The following is a 25,360-nucleotide window of genomic DNA, read 5'->3' on the forward strand; positions in this document are numbered from 1 at the left end:
AAGGGTGTTTCCCACCCTGAAAATGGCGGGAATTTTAGTCGAAAATAACGGTTCACACTTTAGATGGCCGCCAAAAATTTTTCAATAAAAAAAAATAATCAGAGAATGTTGGGGGAAGATTTGTTTAAAATCTAACTAAAATTTTATGGTTTTTTATTCTCGGGTACGGATAGTTACAGGGAACACCGTAAATTATTTTTTTTCAAGACGTCCTAGGGGAAGCTCTGTCACGGGCTAATGGTTTAATATTTTTGCATGAAAAATTTACAGAACATAGTCAAATAATGTATAGAAGGTTTGAATAAAATTGCTTAATCGATATTTGAGATAAAAAATCACAAAAAAAGTGTTTTTTTTTGCGCTGAAACCCAGACCCCTCCCTTAAACTAACCCTAGAGCCTTCTGTTGCCGTTTCATTCATATTTCTATGAACGAAAGCAGCTGCAATGGGTCCTATTTTGTTCGAATTTTAGAAAACACTTGAAATCCAATATTCAATTAAATTCTAATAAAATATTTCAATGAAATGTTATCGCGTACAACATCTTTGTAAAATTGCAGCAATTAAATTTGCCATCAATAATACTTTGAAATAGAAAACTTGCCGCGAATTCACCCAATTTCTTTTCGCTCACCCCTCAAAAAAATACTTGAATGCAACAATCTGAAATTCTCTTTACACTTCCTGTTCGAAATTCGAAGTGTAATCAGTGGAAATTTCACACCCACAACTTGTCAATTGACATTCAAGTATATACATATCGTTGTATGGGTGTATGTGTGCTGCTCCCATATCAGACATCACTTCTCACCACGCATTGTGGTCTCTTTATCATGGCAAAACGATCACACCCGGTGCTCTTAATCGATTGTGCTTTTGTTTTGAATATTGCTGATCGGAAAACAATTAAGCACTTTGCCAAAGAGCAAAAACAACAACAACAACCAATAACAGAATTCACAACCAATGCGATCAAGTTACGGGGCACAGTGGGGTTTGGTCCAACAAATAAGGTATACTTTTATATGTGCGAATTAAGTATGAAAAGTGTGCTATAGTTCGGTTTATAGTTCTAGAAGATGCCAAACAGGCTTGAAATAAATAAAATTTTAAAATTTCTCATTTTAAAGACCTTCTTTTAATGATAACATGTCGACGGATTTACATTGCGAATACTTTGCTTTGAATAATTATTTTTTGTTATGTCAAATTCTATAAATTATCCAGTTTTCCTTATCTTAGTTGAGAATGGAATATGCTAATATTGTCAAGTTCCAAGTAAAATATCTTATTTTGACCGAATTCGGTTCGATTATCATGCAATTCAGGTTTTAATGAATTTTGAAAGAATTTTTAGGGTTAAGTTTATATTTGATAGTTAGGGTACTCTAATTTAAGGATTGCAACCATATTATGATTGTTAGACATACTATTTTTGAGAAACATCTGGAGACATGGATATATTAATTGGTTCGGCTTTTGAGTTTTTGAAGTTAGGTTTGGAAATCGTGCGTTAAAATTAAGGGATTAAACTACATTTAGGATTTCCATCTAAAATATTGTAAAATTGTCAAAATATAAAATATTTAACGGGGAATTTTTATGAAATTTTTTAGGTTAGAATCTTATTGTTTAAAATGTTAAACTTTATATTTTTATGATTTTTGTTTTTAAGTTAGGATCTTTTTAATACATAAGCTCAATATTTTTTTTCAGTATTTCACTTAACCTAACCTAACCTATGTTCATAATGATTAAAAAAAAATTGGTGGAGGAAATTACAGTGGAACTTCTCTAACTCGAAGCACCCTAATCCACAAAAAAACTTCGAGTTAGAGAGACTTCCGAGTTACAGAAGGTAATTTGTATGAATTTTGACTTATATTGCCAATTCAATAGTTCGAATTATGGAGTACTTGGAGTTAGAGCAGTTTGAGTAATGGAAGTTGAACTGTATGTGATTTTATTCAAAATTTTAATTTTAAAGTCTTTTGGAAATTATATTTCAGTAGTAGGTGTTAAACTTGACCGATTACAATAAATTTTTTGGTTTCTATTTCATATGTTATTATAAATATCCGAACGATATTTCGAGGAAAAGTATTTATAGGACAACTTTATAGGGAATTTTTTAGGTTATGTTTATTTACTTTGATTGAACTTGTAATGATTAGACTATATTAGTAACTTCTTTCATGCATTTTCATGCATTTATACTATGTTTACGATATTATCTCCATTTACGAGCTTAACTCGATAATCTGTATTTAAGAAACGAGATTTCCCATACAAAATTCCTCTGGAAAATTCGAGATTATAAAATTATCTCGTTTTATACAACTAGATTTTCGGTGTTATTCCTAGGTTTATCGATAATTTTGCGAAGAAGAGGAGAAATGTCAAATGAAAATGTAAACAAAAATGGCCGACAACGAGAGAAATATGTGTAATACAACAACAAATGCAACACATTTGACAATTGATAATCTCATTTCGCTGTATGTTAATGGTTAGATTATTGAACGAGCTTAGAACGAGATTATTTTCATATGTAAACATACTTTTAAATTCATAACACACTCGAAAACTAACCAAAATGTCCCACACCAACTTCATGAAATTTTGTCACCAAAACATGTATGATTCTCAACCACTGTGCATTGTGACGAAGACACCATACAGCAAGTGGTAGACATTTCAGAATGAAAACATTGTCAAAATAGCACCACACAAATAAGAACAAAAAATTGAAGAAAAAGAAACAAGAAATTTGAGTTTAACGAAAACAAGACAACCTGCTGAGTTGAATGTGAATGTACGCTCGTAAATTAAAGGAGCAACAAACATGATATCAAAAGCGCGTGGAGTGCCAGTAAAAGCAACAACAAACAAATATAAGGGTAAATTGTGTGTCATACACACACATGAAAGAGAGAGTGAAAATTGAAAAGGAAACAAAATTTTGTTTTTTTTTTTAACACAGAAATCTGATATTAAATCTTGTACAATGCTACTCGCAAGATGCAGCCAGCACCAGCATACATAAACACACATATAGACACAAAGCCGGCTTATCTGCCATCTTTCAACTTACCTCGAAAACGATCAATGTGACCATAGGTAAATGTGATCAGTCGATATGGGCGCATTGTTGTTGTTACTTGTTTATGTTTTAGTTGCATTCGCGCGATCTGCGTGTCTTCTCACATTGTCTGCCGTCGGTGTAAGTGTGTACTTAATGTCTCTCGCCTTTTTACGACTGTGCAGCATATAGCCCGTACAGCTGCTCAACGATCATATGTCGCAAACAATAATTAAACACTTTTTTGCTTTGCATGAGGTGTAAATTGCAATTTTATTGAGCGGGCGTTGCGGTGTTTTTTTCGCATTTAATTTTACAATTTTTTATTATACAGGTTTTTTAGTGCAATGCGGTGGTGCATATTGAGTTCGAGGTTTTCTTATATACTTGTATGGAATATTTCAGATTTTAGATGATATAAGTCTCCTCTTGAGATAAAATAAATTCTTAAATAACGCAGATATTGTGAATGTCAAGTGGTTGGTTTGTCGAGTTAGAACTGTATTTGATCTATATTTGCTCTGATAGCATAGTTTTCGAAAATAGTTGATAGTCCTCGACCGATATTAATAAGAGTCCGTTGAGCTTACATAGATCCTACAAACATAAGACACAGCACTACATACGGAATTCCTTAAGGAAAATCCTTCAGAATCTGTTCGATGAGCCCATAATGATCGCTTATCTGTTAAAAATATTCCGAAAGTCAGCCTTTTATATCTCATTTTTAAATTTATCGGTGACGGCGACATTTATCCCACGCATATGGAGTGCATTCACTAAGAATAATCATCACATTTTTTTAGATAATTCCATTTTGTTGTTTTTGAGCCATCTTTGGTGGATAGAGTTGTTAAAAATTTATAATTTTTCTGGAACAAATATGCACCGAGTAACCTGACTGTCTGAAGGGTGTCAACCTATAACCCTGCTCATCCAGGAAATTCATAAATAAGAAGTACGACTTGTGCATCTAAGGAAGCTTTAGACTTGAACACTGCAATCTGGACAGCTAAATGTTGTTTCGTGATGTCTCTGATCGATCACTTACGTAACGAGGCTGCTCTTCAAGCAGTTTCTCTTGAGGCTTTAACAGAAATCATACCATCAGTGACTTGCTGGAAGCCGAGCCACCTCCTAGAGCCATCAAGTGTACATTCCAAAACATGTTGACAGCTTACTACACTATACCCCGATCTGACTTCAGACGCAACTGACTTCCGAAAGGCACTGAACACAATTCACAGAGGAGCTATTACTACTTTCCTTGACTCCCTCGCCGTGAATGGTTTACTTGGAGTCAAAACGCAGACACCGAGCTCAAATTGAGTCGTGAAACTAAAGTGATCCTCGCGTAACTTGGTTCAGGATACTGCAGTAGATTAAACTCCGACTAATCCAGACTGAACCCCGACATACCCAACATAAGTTCTGCAAGAAAAGAGTCTCCGCATGACCAACCAACTTGTTGCATGCCATATAAACCCTATCCATCCAAAACCCCTTTTCCTTTGGTTCCACCCTGTCGAAACAGCTCGTTTTTGGATCTCTCGTTAGATGACTTCGATGACAATTGATTTGTGCTAGTTGGTACAGGCAGGTTTATATAACCTTACCCATTAAACTTAAGTTTTTTTCATATTTTCTAACACTTCTTCCTTAAATTCCTTAAAGCAGACGAGGAGTTGCATTTGAAATGCATAATCCGTTGTAACTTCTTGGAATTCTGCATTTCCGTCACACATTGAACGCTCATACTGCCGCGAGTTGAAAGACACTTCAGTAGTTAGTTGCCTGTCCAATCATATAATGTATTTGTCCATTCGACGTCAGTTCGAGTTTGTGGTGGCTAATTTTAAGATTGGTTCTTCATTGGTTATTTGTACAACAACGAAGCGTGTCTTGCATTTATAATTAGAATACTCGTAATGTAGAAGTTTTCATTAAATTAACCAAGATATTCAATACACTCCGACGCAGTTATTAAAATATTATATGTTTAATAATGTGTGAGGGTCTAGAGGTAGGGTTGCCAATTTGGTGGAATTTAAGATTAAAATTTGGTATTATTTCTTGAAATTTTTTAAGGCTTTGCTGTGTAAACTAGTAATATATTAGTAATTGGAAAGTCTTTAGTTAAATCTCTCAACTCTCTTAAATCTCGGAACATTTCAGGAAATTAAGAATAAAGTGCATTAAAGTGTGGTTCAGCATGTGTGACTTGCTGTTTTGAGCTTCATTATATACCAAAAACATTTCAAAACTCTCCAATTTTTTCTGTAAGCATTCATAAAACCATGTTCTTGGATTCTCATTAAAAATTTCAGATCATAAAAAAGTTTAGGTGGCAACTCTGCAACCCTATATTTTGATACGTGTTTAATTCAGCCATACAGTGATACATTCTACTGCGCGCTATCAAACATAATAACTTGTTAATATTGCCGAGGCATATTCCATCATATTTTGAAAGAAGCATCTACTTAATATGCAGGAGAGCACAATTATTTTATTTTACATATAATTTTTTTCCAATAATTTTATTATTATTTTATTTCGCTTGAAATGTGTATTATTTATACTATTGTTTACCGATTTTATTGTCATAACTGTTATCATAATGTGTCAATTTGTATATGTACTTTCGAGCTCCAACAATATTTTCGTTGAGCCATTCTTACTCGTACCTTTTGACGCAGACTTGTGTCGCTGGCATTTCCGGTTGCCTCTGAAAATTAATTTCGTTCTTGGTTTCACTAGAAAAACGATTAAAATTGGTGTTGTTACAAGCGTCTGGCTAAATGTCCATAATTGGAATAGATTATAGCCAGTACAACGAAATTTCGAAATCGTATGTGGGTGGAATTTTAAGCGGTTTTGGTTTCATAAGCGTAAAAAAATGGATTAAGATTGTGTTTTACAACATTCGATCTACTGGTTGTTCCACTTTTTTACTGTTAATAATTTTGAATCTAAGAGAGATTATTAGGATATAAGACCGTTCGAAGTTCACTTTAATAATATAGGAACACTTTGAGATACATTTTCTCTTAAATGTACTTTCACGGAACGAGTAGGATTTGCTTAGAGTAAGCTAGAGTTAGTCTCATTTTCTATAAAAGTAAAAAGTATTTAGCACAAATGTTTCATGGAAAAGAATAATGATCGAGAGTTATAGATCTTTGGCAATCAGTCTATATTATAAATTAGAATACTGAGAGGATTACTGATGCAACATTGAGAACATCTGAATAGAAGATTGGCATGGTTTCCACAATAGATCTCTCGAGATAGGAGAATGAAGGAAACACGTCAATCGAATCCTATCGGAAAAATACATACCCAAATGTGCAAGGTGCAGCAAACCTCAATATAACCTAAGGGAAACGAAACTGTTCCCACGACAGTCGGTTCTTCGCAACCGGAACGGACACGGATTTCTAACCGGCCAAGGACTATCAAATCGGAAGCATTCCTACAATTTTTTGATAATATTATATGCCGCTCTGGGTACTCAGTAGATAATTGAAAAGTAAAGTCCTTTCTCGACGAAACTCTCTAAGTTGCTTATGATTTCCGTCCTACTTTATAGTGCAGAAGCCTGGACAATATCAACATAAGATGAGACGAACTAGGAGTTTTCGAGATTGCGCAAGATTTATGGTCCTCAGACGATGGAACGATGAGCTGTACGAGTTATACGACGGCATTGACATTGTTCAGAGAATAAAAAGGACAGCGGCTGCGCTGGCTAGGTCATGTTGTCCGAATGGACGAAAACACTCCAGCTCTGAAAGTGTTCGATACAGTACCCGCTGAAGGAAGCCGAGGAAGAGGTGGAGAGCGACCTGGTTACACTTGGGATCTCCAACTGGCATCGAACTGCGAAGGAAAGAGAGGAGTGGCGCACTATAATCGATTCGGCTTTAACCGGCTAAATGGTTCCAACATATATGCCGCTCTAACAACAACTGTAGTCAAAACGAAGGCGAAGACTTGGGGTTAGACCACTATCTTAAAAAACAAACTGCGTATTATACCGAAAACTACAACAATTAAAGGAACTAATTCCAGCAGATGAAAAACTCTGGATATTAGCATTGAAAAAAATCTGGAACCAAGCAGATTCAGGGACATCGTAACTCTTAATCCATTAGGTCGTGGTATAAGACAAGAACTAACCAAGAATCAGGTGCATATACTTTCCTTTATCAGATTTTGAGAATTATTTTGCAAAGCTCAAAGTTTTCGTTATGTTTAGCGAATCGAATACTAGGGTTAAGAGGTATTGAACTAGATATTTTTCAAGACGAAAGTAAGGGAAGTTGTACTTGTATATTACTTTTAGACACATATTACTGAAATTATTGCACTGTAACGGTATGGCATTTGATAAAAAAAAATATTCAAAATATTTCCAAAAGCCCGGCATTTTTGAATGTACTCAGCAAACTTTTCGTAGTTCAAGTTGGCATAGCTTGTCCATATATGGAGCACGCTAACGACAAATGTCTGTGAATAATGCATTTTCTATTATTTTTATTTCTTTTTTCTTGATTTTTATGCATAAACTGAGCACTAAAACTAAGTTTTTATTTAAATCTTTGAACGCCGGTACGAGTTGATATTTACCAATAGCCTTAACTCAACTACCGGAATTGGCGGCTTGTATGCCGTTTGGCATGGCAGCCAGCTCAGTGTCGTATGCTAAAATAGTGAGAAAATAAAATAAATAAAATTATTTGAAATAAATTTATAAAATATTGCAAAGTCATTTGTTGTTATACATAGGTAGCTGCCAAGGCAAAAGCGCTCGTAACGTTTGCAGGTGGCGCAAACACTTTATTGTGAACGCTAAGCTCCAGTTCGCGCGCTGCCCCACTTAAGGCTCGTAATTAATATATGAACATAAAATATATAACTAAATACATATAGATATGGTATGGAAATCGATTAGCTGCTTTATTTATGACTTAAGCCAAGAATTGCCACTGCGCTGACTTGGATCTCGGTCGTACTCCTTGTAATGAGCAGATAAATAAGTGGCTGACAAGCGTTTTTTATAAACAAGTCTTGATATGTATATAATTTTAGCAATGAAAGTAATATGTATCTAATTTCTTAAAATATTTGAAAGATTTCAAATTTTCGCTGAACGACTTGTCGACAACGGCGAATGTGCGCATTGTGCGCCTTGAAGTTGAAATATATTTTTGATTAAATAAATTAATATTAACTCAAGCAGGAGAGTTTAAAGTGCGACCACTATTAAGTGAGTAATATCTCGGTCTTCAATGACTGGTTCACGGTTCTTCAAACTAAAACTGATCTCAACGTATTTTCTTATTCAAATGGATATTTTTTTAGAAGGTATCCCTCAACGATGCGGTTGTCTAAAGTTAGATTACTGCCTTATAATAGTTTAAATATACGACGTTGCTGTTGGAGAAGCCTATCTAGTTATCATGATGTAGTAGATAGTTACCACCACCGTCGTGTCCAGGAAGACAGAATGATTTTTCCATTTATCCCTTCAAGGTCTATTTACTTGGTAACACCACTATTCGTCCATGTAATTCGGTTGAGTTCAGAATAGGCAGCTAAATGGGTTTCAAGTTGCCGACGATCCGAAAAATAAAGCGAAGTTAAATGCTGTCTCATTTTGTAAGATAATATCTCCAAATCTATGAAGTCCTATAGCAAATGTTATTACACTCAAGGATCACTATTAATGTCTATATTTATGTATCATAAGAGTTCGCTTAAGGGGTTATATGAGTTTCATATTTTCAAAACAATCTCCAAAATTTTCAAGTCGATCCGACTCTGCTCTATCGATTTTTAACAGATAGAGCATTTGGAAGTTTCGCCCATCAGACCACGTGAGTTTCAATTTAAAACTTTAAATGCGTTTATCTCAAAACTCGTGTTCACGAATTCTCGAAAAGTTATGAAGCAATTTTGTTCAAACTTTGCACACAACTTTGGAATAACATTAGAACGAAGGATTTTTATTTTTATACTCTCGCAACAAAGTTGCTAAAGAGAGTATAATAGTTTTGTCCACATAACGGTTGTTTGTAAGTCCTAAAACGAAACGAGTAGATATAGGGTTATATATATCAAAATGATCAGGGTGAAGAGTAAAGTTCAAAGCTATATTAACGAAACTTTCAGGAGTCGTTTTTCAGGTATTTCCTTATATAGTCCAAAAATGGAGAAAATCGGATTATAACTAAGCCCACCTCCCATACAAAGGTTATGTTGAAAACTACTAAAAATGCATTAATTCAGTAAGGAAAACCAAGAGAAGCCTTAAATATCATTATAAAGAAGGTACATAAGAGCTGTAAATTGTATACAAAATTTTAAGTGGGCGTGGTTCCGCCCGCTCCGAAACTACTCGACCCATTTCAATGAAATTCGGTTTGTAATATTTTCCTCGCATCCCAATGATATATTGTAAAAATACGCCAAATTGATTCACGACCACGCCTACTTCCCATATACCAGAACTATGAAGACGATCTGAATCCGTTTACTTTACAATACATAAAGTAAGCACTAGTGAACATATCGGAACAGAACTTTGCACAAATACTGCATTTATAGTGTGGCATCGCTCTTCTAAAAAGCGCCAAAATCGGACCATAAGTATTCAAGGCCTCATACATCGATTATGAGGACCTCAGTGCTTTTAATAAATTTTTTAACGAAATCTCTTAGATATTTTGAAGAATATGTCTCTGTTATATTTAATAATATGTCTCCGTGTCTAAAATACGGGTCATAACTATACCTAATATTAGGGTTCCCAACTTTCAATGGACTTTATACCATATATATGAATATGTGGGTAAAATTACGTATTATAATAATAAAATTAAATAAATAAATTGCGAGAGTATAAAATGTTCGGTTATACCCGAACTTAGCCCTTCTTTACTTGTTTGTATTACAACTAATTTTTTCAATTTGAACAAAAAATAGTGTTTTTTGTTCAAAGTCTGTCAAAAATTAAAAATTTAATATATTTTTGTTGAAGTTGTGGATATCTTGAGGATGAATGCGTTATTTGATGGAACCCAAGATAGTTGAAACTTATTTGTAAGAATCCAAAATGATCAAAACCATAGAGGGGAAAAATCTCCTGAAGTTTCCATATAGTAAATTTCTTTTTAAAAAGCTTATGTTAATCATTTCAAATAGTATAACGCTTCTTTTTATAAGTTATATCCCGATTCTATAAAGGTTTTAGGGTCACCAAATAAATACTATTCTTTGATTTTTGGCCAAGTTCTCGAAGTGGGGTGGAAAACGAGAAACTGTTCGGAGTATTTATATACACTTGAGGATATGAAATCTGTCTCAGTTCGTTATTAACATTTGTGGTCATTTATTTCTCAGGGTTTTTGAAGATGCTTGTTTAAATTTCTGACGGTTTTAAGCTCCCACGGTCTTGTTAGGATGTTTACAGTAAGTAATCTTAGATGAGGAGGTGGAAACTACTTCTTTTCTTTCAGTTATTCAAAATGCATTATAGATATGTTATTTTTGTAAAGCAAAGAATAAATGAAAAATCTCGGATTAATTTCCTTTAGAAAAAAATAGTTATATGTATTCACTGGGCTATTACAAAGAAAAAAGTAATATTTTTTTTTTAAATACACCTAAGCTCACGTATTGCAAATTGTGTTATTGCACGAGCATTCGGTTGTCAGCTGATACGCATGCGCTACAAATACTATCGAAAGCAATAAATTATGCGGCGCGGACAAGCCGCAAGTATCACATTTTGACAAGGTTTATCTGAGAACAGTTATTTTGTTTTTTTTTTCGCTAGTGCGCTACATTTTAGTTGCCTAACGGTGAACATTAATCAATTTCCGCCTATGTGTATATGTATATGTATATCTGAGTAATCATGAGTATATTTTTGAGTGTATGTATATATATCGTAATCTGTATTTAAGTATATTTTCATTGCAAATTTTACACGTATAAGCTTAGCTTTAGCGCCTGTCACCTGTGTTAATTTATTAAAATTGCATTTTAACGAAAAGCAATTTAATCTGCAAAAATTCAAATATATTTACGTTTTATTTCGTGTGTGTTTTCTTTTGCAGCTTTCATTGGTGCAATTGGCTTCGTCAGACAATGCGAATGGACGTAGTCTGCGTTTGGAGTTGAAGAAATATTGTCCATCAATGCAAACCAGCTTTTGGAGTTGTATGAATCGTACGCTAGAAGGTGAGTTTTGTTTGTGAATGAAAGCTGAGTGATTTATACGCTTTTGGATTATGTATTTGTAAAGAAATCTAACAGTTTGGTAGTTAGATAATGCAATCTTTCAATGATCTTGTTAAAAACCATTGCAGAATAAAATAATTAGTATTCTTTAAGCTGCTTTACAATATTCCAATTTTAAATTTTCTTTATTCCATAGATTTCCATAGGAAACTCGTAAGAGAAAATGTTGCTTTATTCATATATAATTCGAAAGGTTTATTACATAATTATCATATGGAATAGTTTGATGAAAAATCGACAAGAATCTAATAATTAAAAAATCGAAATAAGTCTAACAGATAATGGTTCGAGTGACAGTTATTACAGGCCCCAAAAACTATACTATCTTTTTTTTGAAGTACCAACACTGTCCAACATTATTTTTTAATGATCTAAGGAGGGACTCTTATATATAGAAGTTTGCTCAGACGAGATATTTTAATAAAGCTTCTTTTAAGATCCATTAGCTCTTCGAAAGTATTAAATTTCAGGACTTAGTTCCAGCATTTATTCTACAACTGTCCCTCGGCTTATACGCTATGAAACTTAGTTTGCATTGCAAGCATGAATAGGTTCCAGCTGTGAATATGAAAACTACAAAAATATTGGATTCATAAATAACGGCATTACCTGCAAAAATTTGATGCCTCCGGAATAAATAAAATACTGGATCTATGTTTTATAATATTGTGATGTATGTGATTGGCGTTGCAACCGTTTAGCCGGTTATAGCCGAATCGACGATAGTGCGCCACCTGTCTCTCTCCTTCGCAGTTCGGCGCCAGTTGGAGATCCCAAGTGTAACCAGGTCGCTCTCCACCTGGTCCCTCCAACGGAGTGGAGGCCTTCCCCTTCCTCGGCTTCCTCCGGCGGGTACTGCATCGAACACTTTCAGGGCTGGAGTGTTTTCGTCCATTCGGACAACATGACCTAGCCAGCGTAGCCGCTGTCTTTTTATTCGCTGAACTATGTCAATGTCGTCGTATAACTCGTACAGCTCATCGTTCCATCGTCTGCGGTATTCGCCGTTGCCAATGTTCTGAGGACCATAAATCTTGCGCAAAATTTTCCTCTCGAAAACTCCTAGTGTCGTCTCATCTGATGTTGACATCGTCCAAGCTTCTGCACCGTAAAGCAGGACGGGAATGATAAGCGACTTGTAAAGCTTGATTTTGGTTCGTCGAGAGAGGACTTTACTGTTCAATTGCCTACTCAGTCCAAAGTAGCACCTGTTGGCAAGAGTTATTCTGCGCTGGATTTCGAGGCTGACATTGTTCGTGTTGTTGATGCTGGTTCCCAGGTATACGAAATTATCTACGACCTCGAAGTTATGACTGTCAACAGTGACGTGGGAGCCAAGACGCGAATGCGCCGACTGTTTGTTTGATGACAGGAGATATTTCGTCTTGTCCTCATTCACCTCCAGACCCATTCGCTTCGCCTCCTTATCCATGCGGGAAAAAGCAGAACAAACGGCGCGGTTGTTGCTTCCGATGATATCAATATCATCGGCGTACGCCAGGAGCTGTACACTCTTGTAGAAGATTGTACCTTCTCGGTTTAGCTCTGCAGCTCTTATAATTTTTTCCAGCATCAGGTTAAAGAAGTCGCACGATAGTGAGTCACCTTGTCTGAAACCTCGTTTGGTATCGAACGGCTCGGAGAGGTCCTTCCCAATCATGACGGAGCTTTTGGTGTTGCTCAACGTCAATTTACACAGCCGTATTAGTTTTGCGGGGATACCAAATTCAGACATCGCGGCGTAAAGGCAACTCCTTTTCGTGCTGTCGAAAGCAGCTTTAAAATCGACAAAAAGGTGGTGTGTGTCGATCCTCTTTTCTCGGGTCTTTTCCAAGATTTGGCGCATGGTGAATATCTGGTCAGTTGTCGATTTTCCAGGTCTAAAGCCACACTGATAAGGTCCAATCAGTTTGTTGACAGTGGGCTTTAGTCTTTCACACAATACGCTCGATAGAACCTTGTATGCGATATTTAGGAGGCTGATCCCACGGTAATTGGCGCAGATTGTGGGATCTCCCTTTTTATGGATTGGGCAGAGCACACTGAGATTCCAATCGTCAGGCATGCTTTCTTCCGACCATATTCTGCAAAGAAGCTGATGCATGCACCTTATCAGTTCTTCGCCGCCGTATATAATATTAGGTTGGCAATTATCTTCCTTCCGCTTTTTTGCTCTTTAATCAATGCTTTAAAAAAAGTGTTACTGTGATCGGATTTAGTTCAAATATGCGCCGTTTCGTTCGATAATCTGTTTCCACCTAGAAGGCAACAATCTCAATATCCCCCCCTGGTGGTAATCACTTGGCGCTATGACCGGGCTATATGAATTAAGCGTCTGGTCATATGGGAGCAGCTCATAGTGGATGATTCCCTTCCAATCCCACCAAACACACAGCAAAATCTTCACCGGCCTTCGACCACGACAGTTTTCGCTTGATATTGTCGTATGTGATGAATTTTTCGTCGCCAGTCACATCCGACGAACCACCAACGAACTGTCACAGATCATCAAAAATGGGTCGAGTTCGTTCCGTTTCAGCAGCATATCGCAGGCGTTGATTCGGTCCAGAAAATCAAGCTCTTTTGTGTATCCAGCGTTCTTTAGATGGTTGTAAAAAGCCATTAAACTTATATAGCAATCGATTCGCTCAATTGATATGTCGATTCAACAGAGAGATCTGTCCTAAATGTTTTCGAAATCTTCATGAAAGATTTAATAAGACTCTACCCTCAGATTTTAACAACCCAAGAATATATGGAAAATGTTTTAGAGTAGATTCCTTTCTTTTTCTTATTTATGGGAAAGTTAGATGTAAGTTCATCGAATTTTTAGTGGGCTGAGTTAGTAAATTGAAGTTTATGGAACTAGGGTACCTATTTCGGCCATCTAGACAATTGTGTTTTAATAGTTAGCTTTTTATTCGTACAAATTAAGTTGTGAAAGACAGTGGAAAGCCTCCTAAAGACGACAGTTCTATGATCCTACACACATTTTCTACTTCAATAAACTTGCTTCGATTTTAATTAATGCATATGTTTCTAGCGTGTGTGTTCAACTATTATTAAGCTTTATTTTTAATATCTTGCGGTTTCATCTCTTGATTTTATTTTCTGTTTTCGTTTCATTTTATTTCAGCCGTCGCACGTGGCGCTGAGTGGTCGGGGCGACGTTGTTGCACTTTAGGCTTGTCACCGCGCTGCCGCAATGCTTGCGCTACATCAGAGTCCACAACGCAGCCACAACTAATCAGCGCGTGCCGCAAAAGTGATGAACAGCACATGTTCGCTTGTTTTGAACATCAGGAGACTGGCGATCGTTGCTGCAGTACGGCGCGTACGTCGGAGTGTTTACAGGTGGGTGTGTGCGAAGGAAGACATAAGGGGAGACCATTAATATGAGTTGGATGTTGAGGAGTAGGGAAGATAATTAAGTATTAGATGGGAAGAAGGATCGCGAATATAAAATGTAGGATCTAATTGATGTTTTGGTCCCCGAAGACACTTTCATCGACCTGCGGCTCAATTTTTAGTTTATATTTTGATTTGAATTCACCAAATGTAGAGCCCTACAGATAAACCTTTTCTATGGCCTTCCGCGGTGTGGTGTTCAATATACGATCCCTCTGTTGATAACCATGAACTAGGCCAGTACGTTTGTCGTAATAAAGATTTCAGAGTTCTATCACGGCTCATTGTGAAGATGCTGGTGCCCGCTTTGCTCGCTCTAGGTTATAAAAGTCTTATCTCGAAACCCTTCGCTTCCTGAAAGGTCGAATCGATTGAATCGAACTCTTCTTGAGACATTGATACCTACAACTTCGGGTTAAATCTCTTTTGACTACTTTAATATAATCTTTCTCGCTCTACAAGAAGTCTCTCTTCAGAATATTTCTCTTTAAGATAGATCTAAATAATTGCAAGTTTTAACGGTATTAAAATTTCGCCACTGTGTATATATCTATATATGTAGCTTCTGGGGTTTTAGCCTCCACAACATATAAATAAAAATGCATCTATTAATTGATTTTCAACTTGATCGACCAGTTTGGTAGCTGCAAGCAAATGCAACGCACAAGCTAACCTCAACGACTACTTTGTCAAGGCACGCATGAATGTAATTAAAATCTTTACAAAATTTGTTTTTGTAGGCCTGCCGCGACGTCTTCGAAACGCAGAAGACATACAAACGCAACAACCACCATCGTTTGCACGAGCTGTGCCACGAGAAACGCGATGCTGAGGTGCTGCAATGTATAAACAACATCACCGGCATGACGCCAGTGACAAACTCCCACAAATGTAAGTGGAGATGGCTACAATGCACTTGTGCCGCTGACAGGGTTAATTGAAAAATGTGACCCTACACTAATTTGTGTGCGACTATTAATAAATAACGGCACATTTTTTTCACTTTACTTCACACAGATCTACCGTGCTGTGAGTTCTCCAATGTGGATAGCTGCCGCAGCGCCTGCCGTTCGGTATTGAATAGCACCGAAAGCATTGATATCATCATCGGCGAATTGGAGGTTAGTGGTTGTGGCATACCGCTGCCACACATACCGTTATGGCAGTGTTTCTTGACAGCCGAACGCAAGATCTTCGTGCCGGCTACGAAGAGCACCAACGAACTGTCACAGATCAATCAGATTGGCATTGACTCGGCGAAGTTGCATTGCTGTGAGAAGGCGAAATTTCTCAAATGTCGTCGCCTCTGTATGCAGACTTACTCGAATGATTGGACGGCGACGCGCGCATTTTTCGAAGACTCCTGCCTGCTGGACCGCAACGAATTGAAATTGCGGCAATGCATCGATGAAGTGGACGAACCCTGCGAACTCGGTTGTGATGGACTCAGTTTCTGCACCAACTTCAATAATCGTCCCACGGAGCTATTTCGCAGTTGTAATGCCGAAGCCGATTTAGCGGCACGTTCGGACTTGAAAATGTGGCAACAAAATGGTTCTGTCATCTTGGATGGCTTGGAGCTGCCCATTAAGAATATGACACGTTGTGCGCCCGAGCAGTGGAAGGCCATCGCATGCGCGCTGCAAATCAAGCCATGCACACGTGATCGTCACTATAATCATATCTGCCGCGAGGATTGTTATGAGATATTGAGCGAGTGTTTGGATTGGACGCGTATGCGTTTGGCGCTCAATGCCGACTCGGTGTGCGCGCGTCTATCGCCCAGCGAGGATGTGTCTTGCGTCTCATTGCGTCCATATCGTGAAGAGAGTGATGTACCGAAGGAAACTGGTGGTTATCATGGCTTGACAGCGCCTTGTAAAGGACATCCCTGCAACGCCAGTGGCGCATGCATAGCGCGCCGTAATGAAAGCAACACTTTTGAGTGTGTGCCAGGTTGTAGACTTGGTGAGGCCTCCAACTATCTGGTGCCATTTGGCGCCTACGTGCGCATACCGGTGTGGCAAGCTGAGAAGCCGTCGTCTAAGATTGTTGGTGATGCTGCGACGGGTGCGTTCAAGGTGTGTCGCTGTGGTGCGCAGGGACGCGTCGAACATTGTCAACCCTTGCCGAGCTTCACTTATGCGAAGTGTCTGCTGCCGGGTGGGCGGAGCTATGAGCACGGCGAGTCCTTTTATTTGGAATGTAATCTGTGTAGTTGCTTTGCCGGTGAGATTACGTGCACGAAGAAGCAGTGTCGTTTGGCAAGTGAGTATATAAACGAAGAATTGGAGACTAGGGAACGAGAATTAATGTTTTTTTGCTTCGCAGGCTATCTGGATCCATCGTACACCAGTCTGCCCTGTAATTGTCCAACACATTTTGTGCCCGTTTGTGGCAGTAACGGCAACACCTATCAGTCCGCCTGCATTGCCAAATGTCTGGGGATGCAGGACAATGAGTTGCAGTATGGCGCTTGTGCCACATTGAATCCATGTCGTGAGGGCGCCTACAGCTGTCCAGCGGATCATCAGTGCTTAGAGCAAAGGAAAATCTGTTTATCCTCGATGCATCGTCCTTGTCTGCAATATCAGTGTGGTAAGTAGAGCGTAAACTCAACAAATTCAACACACTAACCCAAAATCTTTACAGTTAATCTCACCGCCGGCTGCACATCCGCCGAACCACGTCCGGTATGCGATAAGCAGCGTCGCACGCATGCCAGCGCCTGCGATTTACTTGCGGCGCATGCCACGCTGGCGCACTGGGGCGCCTGCTTCCGCAGCTGCTCCATGCAGGGACCGGTCTGCGGCATCAATGGCGTTACATATACACACGAGTGCGCCGCTTGGGCCGATTACATCATAATCGATTATCGTGGACGTTGTCGTCAGGTTGGTCTGCTCGTCGCCGATATGGGTCCGCGTTGCAACAGCGTCCGCTGTCCACGTTTACCGTCCCCCTACTGTCGTCGTGTGGTGCCACCCGGTGCTTGTTGCGCCATCTGCGCGGGCGCTTTTCGTATTGTCTACTCACGCAAACAGATCGATCGCGCGCTATATGCGGTGCGCGCGCAAAATAAGGATCTGCTCACGTTACATAGCGTCTTGCAGGCATTGGATGCGCTCGTGCAGTTCTCCGAATGTCAACTCACCGGCTTTCTCACCATGGAAGTGGGTATATTTGTAGCGCTCGTGCCGCGCGCCACTACACCGATGCGCATGCAAGTCGAGGCGTGTGCGCGTGAGGCCGAACGCATCTCGCTGATGATCGAGTCGCAATCGCATGAGATCACAACGAATTTGGTACTCTCCGGCCTGATCGTTTCGCATTTGGTGGAGCAGAGCGCGGATGGCGGCGCGGGACGCTTACTGCTAATGCCGAGTCTGGCAATTATCGCAGCGCTGACAGTGTGGACACTGCAGAGTAGACGCGTTTTATAGTTATAGCATTTAAGTTGTTATCTGCTGTGGGTGAAGTGGAAGGTGAAAAAGTGTTTTTGTAAATCTGCTGAGTGAATTCTTAGTGCCAATCTAGTAGTTAGCTAATGTTTAATGTTTTTCTCTTTTTTTTAATATGTATGTTAAGCAATAATAAGCCAAAATGTAAATAGTTTAGTTTTAATTTATTTATGTGTAAATTAAGTGTGGAAAAAATATTCAAAATTAGAAATGAGAAGAAAGTCGAGGTGAATGCAATGGAAATTGGTTTTTGAAAGAAATTTTTTTTGAAAAGTGTTGTTAAAGCTGTTTTGAAGTTTTAATGTATATATGAGAGCAAGCATACATACATATATATGCGCTATAGAACTTAGAACCCACTTCTTTGTTGAAAAATAACTGTTAATATTTCTAATTTGCATTAAATATTCGAGATTATTGTGTCATAAGTGTAAACAATTTTTTGAAATAATAAAAATATTGCTGTAAATATTAAATAAACAAAAAAATCAAAAATTATAAATTAAAAAAAAATATGTAAAATTATGAAATAATATAAGTAATAAATATGAAAAATATAAAAATTAATATAAAATTATAAATAAAATATTAAAAGAATTATTAAATGGAAAATAAAATAAATAACATTTAATACAATATTTGAATTAAATCCTCTAAATAAAAAAAAAATTTTAATTTTAAATAAATTTACATTTAAATAAAATAAAATAAAATGAAATAAGTTTTATAAAACAAAAAACGAACATGTTTCATATAAATTTAAATTAAATACACAATTTTTGGTAAATAATAAAAATAAAATGTAAAAAAAATAATAATAATCAAAATTTAAAAATTAAATAATTAAATATATATTAAATAAAAAAATTAATAAAAAATAAAAAATAAAATTGTGAAATATAATATCAATATTAATGATTATTAAATGGCAAAATAAATAGATTCAATACAATAAAGTACAATGAAATAAGTTCTATGAAGTCAAATAATGAGTATATACATTTAATTAATTTTATTTTTAATAGATGAAATGAAAAAAAAATTAAAATAAATTTTCACATTCAAATTATAAAAAATTAATAATAAAATAGATATTAAATAATAAAAAAATAAAATGAAGTATTAAGAGTAGTATGAAATCTAAAATAAAATAAAAAAAATGAATACATTATTCAAATTATATATGAAGAAAAAAAATATTTAATTAATAAAAAAAATATAAAAAAATAATAAAAATAATACAAAAAAAATAATAATTTTTTATTAAAATTAAAATATTTTTTAAATAAACAAAAAAAATATTTTTAAAATATATATATAAAAAAATATTTTTTTTAAATAAACAAAAAATATATTTTAAATTTAATATTTTAATTATTTTAAATTAAATATTTTAATTTTAATATTTTAATTATTTTAAATTAAAATATTTAAAAAAAAAAAAATATTTTTAAAATATAAATAAAATAAATAAAAAAATATTTTTAAAATATTTTTTTTAAATAAATAAAAATATTATATATTTTTAAAATATTTTTTTAAATAAACAAAAAAAAAATATTTTAAATTTATTACGATTAATAATCGATAAAAGATACAAAACTCATTTATATGAAATAATATTAAATAATAATTTTAATTTAAATAATATATAGATGCTACAAAGAATATTATTTAATTAAGGGGCTATACCGGTGTAACCCATGAAAAATTAGAAGATTTTCGTGAATCTTTGTACAAGAAAGTACTAGATCGAATGCTTCGAAGTTTTTTGGGCATAATAAGATATATTTTCAGCTATATTTAAAGATTTAAAAAAAAATATTGAAAAATAACGAAGTCTACGGAGGTGGCAAAAAAAAGTTCTCCAACTGCTGACATGATTATGGTCGAAACTAAAAAATTCAAAAAGTATTATTAAAGTTGAAGGCACTTCCTATATAATGACCTACGTCTTTTTTTTAAATATCACAAATTAACAAAATGGCGTAGTTCTGAAGAAATTTTTGTTTTCTTAATGCCAAATTGACAAATTTTAACCAATCAAAGAGAAAGAGAGAGATCAAGAAGAACGGTGCCATTCTATTCAAGTTACGACGTTGCCGATTTCACGGTATATCGCGATAAAAATCGATTTTTTGAAAGTATCACAGTGGTACAGCCGCTTAAAGGTTTTTTTTTAATATTTTGTAATATTATAATTAGTATTTCTAATTAGCTATTTATTTATTAAATAAAAACTATTCACAAATAATAAAAATGAATATAAAAAAAAATCGTAAAAATATTAATCCGACTCGGTGTGCGCGCGTCTATCGCCAAATCAAAGAGAAAGAGAGAGATCAAGAAGAACGGTGCCATTCTATTCAAGTTACGACGTTGCCGATTTCACGGTATATCGCGATAAAAATCGATTTTTTGAAAGTATCACAGTGGTACAGCCGCTTAAAGGTTTTTTTTTAATATTTTGTAATATTATAATTAGTATTTCTAATTAGCTATTTATTTATTAAATAAAAACTATTCACAAATAATAAAAATGAATATAAAAAAAAATCGTAAAAATATTAATTTAATCCAACAAAAGTTAATAAAATATATATTGTTTAAATAAATAGTAAAATTTCTTAATAAATTATTTAAAGTAAAAAAAGATAAAAATTTGGTGAAAAATATTATTAACATTGAATTATTGCAAATAATTAATTAATTAATATAAAATAAAACCAAAGATTATCATATAAAGAGATTTAATAAAACAGTAAAAATAAATTATGAAAAATATATTTCAATATAACTAAAATATAATTAATATGTATAAAATAAAGATACAAAATTAAAGGAAAAAATTATAATTAAAAACATTTTAATTTTATTAAATTTGCAATTATTAAGAAATTAAAATTTAATATAATATAGCTAGTAAATTAAAAAATAATTATGTTCAGAGAGAGACCTAATAAACTAAAAAGCAATGAGAAATATATTACAAAATATCTCAAATTTAATAAATATAAATAAAATAAAAATAAATATATAAATAAAAAATAATAATGATTAAATTAATTAAATACATTTTTATTGTATTAAATTTGAAATAAGTAAAAAAGTGAGATTTAATATTATATAAAATAAAATAAATTATTATGTTTACCTTAAATATAATATATATTGTGAAAATAAAAAAAGTGAAAAAATATATTAATTCATAAAATATAAAATATCTTTTTTTTTTAATTAAATAAAGAAAAAACAAAATTAATAAATTCAAAATAAAATACTATAAATTTATACAACTGCAAAAAGATTAAAAAAAAATTGTAAAAACATGTAATTATATTTTATAAAATAAAATAAAAAAATGCGATAGTTAATTATATATAATAGTTAATAAATTAAAAAAAAAATATTATTTTTAAACCTTATATATTATGTGAAAAAAAATGTAAAATGAAATATAATATTTCATAAAATATAAAATTTAAAATAAAATAAACTATTTTTAATTCAATAAAAAAAAAAAAACAAAATTAATAAATCCAAAATAAATACTATAAATTTAGACAAATGCAAAAATGTTATAATAAAAAGTTATATAAAAATTGACAAAAAAAAATTTATAAAATAAAATAAAAAAATGCAAAAAAATTAAATTCGTTCAATGTGAACAAATACAAAAAGTTAAATGAAAAATACATATTATAGAAAAATGGTACAAAAGCAGTAAGATTAATCTCAATTGCTGTCAATGAAATGCCAAAAAACAAAATATTTTTATTTTCAAATTTTTTTGGCTTACAAGAAACGAATTTGTTTGGACGTGAAAAACTATATTATTTCAAAAAATATAAAATTTAAAATAAAATAAAATATATATTTTTTTAAATTAAATTAAAAAAAAAAAAACAAAATTAATAAATCCAAAATAAAATACTCTAAATTTAAACAACTGCTAAAAGATTTCAATAAAAAAATTTTATGAAAACTTATAATACAATTTTTTAAAATAAAATAAAAAAATTTATTACATAAATCAAAATTAAAACACAATAAATGTAAATAACTGAAAAAAGTTAAATGAAAAATACATATTATAGAGAAATGTTACAAAAACAGTAAGAATAATCTCAATTGCTGTCAATGAAATAACAAAAAAAAAATATTTTTATTTTCAAAATTAAAAAAAAAACGAATTTGTTTCCAACATTTATAGAAATTTACGGTTTCACAAATATGCTTGTGTTTCAAAAATGTGCCTTAATGTCTTATTTGTTTACGCAAAAGAGCATTTGTACAGCGCGAGTTGCAGAAATTGATAGAGAAAATTAGTATTATTTAAGTGCTATGCATAAAACCAAAGTAGCGAAATAAGTTCGATAAATTAGTTGAAGAGTAGAGCCATTTAGATTGGTCAAAACTTATTTATAAATCTATCATCTGTAACAAAAATTTTCTCAACAGCTTTCATATATTTTTCATAAAACAAAATTAATTTATATTTATCTGCAGTCTGTAAAATATATATGTTTTTATATTAAGCTTCGTACTTTTTAACTTAAATATGTACATATACATTTTGGAGACTTAAAAATCAGTTGATATATGTATGTGAAATATTTATGATTTTAGAATGTAAAACCCAGTTTGGTGCTATTAATTGTGGTGCTGATCTTATACCAAATCGGTAGCACCAATATTAGCGAGTTTTTTTTAATTTTAATTGAAAATATAATATATATAAAATTTAAGAACTCTTACTCTACTTCACATAATTTTTGTAATTATAAATAATAAATAAAATATTCAAATATACATATTTAGTCATAGTAAAATTTGTGATATTAGAGCAAATGAGAGCCATATATAAATATAATATATATAAACAAAATATAAATATTATAAATAATATTGTAAATAATAAAGACCGACTGTCGCTATGTATATGAAATATATTATTATTATTGTATACGAATGTATTAGTATATAATTTAATATTATATTTAAATAAAAAAAATTAAAATTTATGTGCTATATATGAGTATATATATATTTTAAAGTAAGCTTAATTATTAACAGACAACACAACCAAAGCATTTAATATATATAAATTTAACAAACAATAAGTACCGTTTCATACTTCTGTATATATATATATATACAATACAAAATGTTTATTTAAGCCATATATAATGCAAATATTATTTTAACAGTAGTCTAGTCTAATTGATTGCGCAAATATGTATGTATATTATCAATACTCACTTGTTATTTAAATATTTGTTTAATAAACACGTTTAATAATAGTATAACTAATAACGGTTTTATTACTTCATATTTTTCTTATACTCTCGCAACAATGTTGCTACGAGAGTATTATAGTTTTGTCCACATAACGGTTGTTTGTAACACCCAAAACTAAACGAGTTAGGTATAGGGTTATATGTATATACCAATGTGATTAGGGTGACGTGTAAAGTTCAAATCCGGATGTCTGTCTGTCCGTCCGTCCGTGCAAGCTGTAACTTGAGTAAAAATTGAGATATCTTGATGAAATTTGGAAGACGTATTTCTAGGCTTAAGAAGGTTAAGTTTGAAGATGGGCGTTATCGGACCACTGCTACACCCACAAAATGTCGAAAACCGAAAACACATAAAGTGCAATAACTAAGCTATAAATCAAGTTATGGAAGTAAAATTTTAATTTTTTGGGGAAGTGGGCGTGGCCCCGCCCTCTACTAAGTTTTTTGTACATATCTCGCAAACTACTAAATCTATATCAATACAATTTTCTTGAGTCGTTTCTTTTAGGTACAACCTTATACAATCCAAAAATAGAGGAAGTCGGATTATAACCACGCCCACCTCCCATACAAAGGTTATGTTGAAAACTACTCAAAATGCTTTAATTCAGTAAGGAAAACCAACAGAAACCTTAAATTTGATTATAAAGAAGGTGCAGAAGAGCTGCACTGAGAATGGTATACAAAATTTTAAATGGACGTGGTTCCGCCCACTTATGGGTCAAAAACCATATCTCCGAAACTACTCGACCAATTTCAATGAAATTCGGTTCATAATATTTCCCTACCTTCCCAATGATATGTAGTGAAAATACTATAAATCGGTTCACAACCACGCCTACTTCCCAAAGACCAGAACTCTGAAGTCGGTCTGAATAGTTTACTTTACAATATATAAAGTTAGTACTAGTGAAGATATCGGAACAGAACTTAGCTGAAATACTGTATATAAAGAGTGCCATCACACATTTAAAAATCGTCAAAATCGGTCCATAAGTTTTCAAGACCCTATATATCGAATATGAGACCCTCAGTACTTCTAACAAATTTTCTACAGAAATTATAGTTAAGTGTCTCAGATATTTTGAAGAAATTTTGAGGGAATATGTTTCTTCTAATAATATGTCTCCGTGCCAAAAATGAGTGAAATTGGGTCATAACTTCATCTATCTCCTATATACTTAAAATTAGGGTTTTCAAACTTACAATGGACTTTATACCATATATATGCCGGATATGTGCGTCAAATTGTTTGTTATATTAATAAATTTAAATAAATAAATTGCGAGACCAACTTAGCTCTTACTTACCTGTTTTTTTTTATTTTCACCAAAAATCACACTGTAAATAATACGCTCTCAACTTATTACTGACAAATACACTCTTTATATAGAAATTTCTCTTCACGCACTCTCACTCTCCTACTCTCTCTCTCTCTTGACCGCTTGCAATAAATCTTTTCATAATTGTTGCTTATTTTTTGTTTTTGTTTATTTGTTTATGCCGCTATTTGTCTGTTCGTCACCGGCTTTTCACCATCTGTCTGGGTTATCGCTCGCTTGTTTTTATATATTCTAAGTATACAAATAATTAACAACTATCATATTTGCTTCCAACATAGAACGCCGCAATATAGTCAAGTGCAGTAACCTATAGCAGCAAAAAATACCGATAATCGTTTAATATTGTAAGCCAACAAAGTTGATAAAGTTACTGTAAATAGTGTTGAGCAAGTCAACAGGCAGACATAAACATACATATGTATATGTATATGATATATGATATATGTATACATAGA

At 33.6% G+C, this 25,360-nt stretch overlaps 2 protein-coding genes across 5 annotated transcripts in view; both read left to right on the forward strand.

Moving 5' to 3' along the window:
• Positions 1–18,747, forward strand: part of Reck_0 (reversion-inducing cysteine-rich protein with Kazal motifs) — a 56,580-nt gene extending 37,833 nt beyond the window's left edge. For all 4 annotated transcript variants that reach the window (XM_011180236.3, XM_011180219.3, XM_011180228.3 and 1 more), the window contains exons 4-9: positions 11,210–11,333; positions 14,530–14,747; positions 15,542–15,692; positions 15,819–17,069; positions 17,133–17,399; positions 17,454–18,747. In XM_011180236.3, the coding sequence (XP_011178538.2) occupies positions 11,210–11,333; positions 14,530–14,747; positions 15,542–15,692; positions 15,819–17,069; positions 17,133–17,399; positions 17,454–18,244 (2,802 nt within the window). In that variant the 3' untranslated portion in view covers positions 18,245–18,747. The remainder of the gene's footprint in view (positions 1–11,209; positions 11,334–14,529; positions 14,748–15,541; positions 15,693–15,818; positions 17,070–17,132; positions 17,400–17,453) is intronic.
• LOC105209730 (39S ribosomal protein L39, mitochondrial) overlaps positions 8,712–25,360 on the forward strand; it is a 39,432-nt gene continuing 22,783 nt past the window's right edge. Inside the window, exon 1 of the mRNA XM_011180308.3 lies at positions 8,712–8,721. The gene's annotated coding sequence lies outside the window, so the exon portion shown is untranslated. The remainder of the gene's footprint in view (positions 8,722–25,360) is intronic.

Source organism: Zeugodacus cucurbitae, chromosome 4, assembly GCF_028554725.1.
Source record: "Zeugodacus cucurbitae isolate PBARC_wt_2022May chromosome 4, idZeuCucr1.2, whole genome shotgun sequence".
Lineage (NCBI taxonomy): Eukaryota > Metazoa > Arthropoda > Insecta > Diptera > Tephritidae > Zeugodacus > Zeugodacus cucurbitae.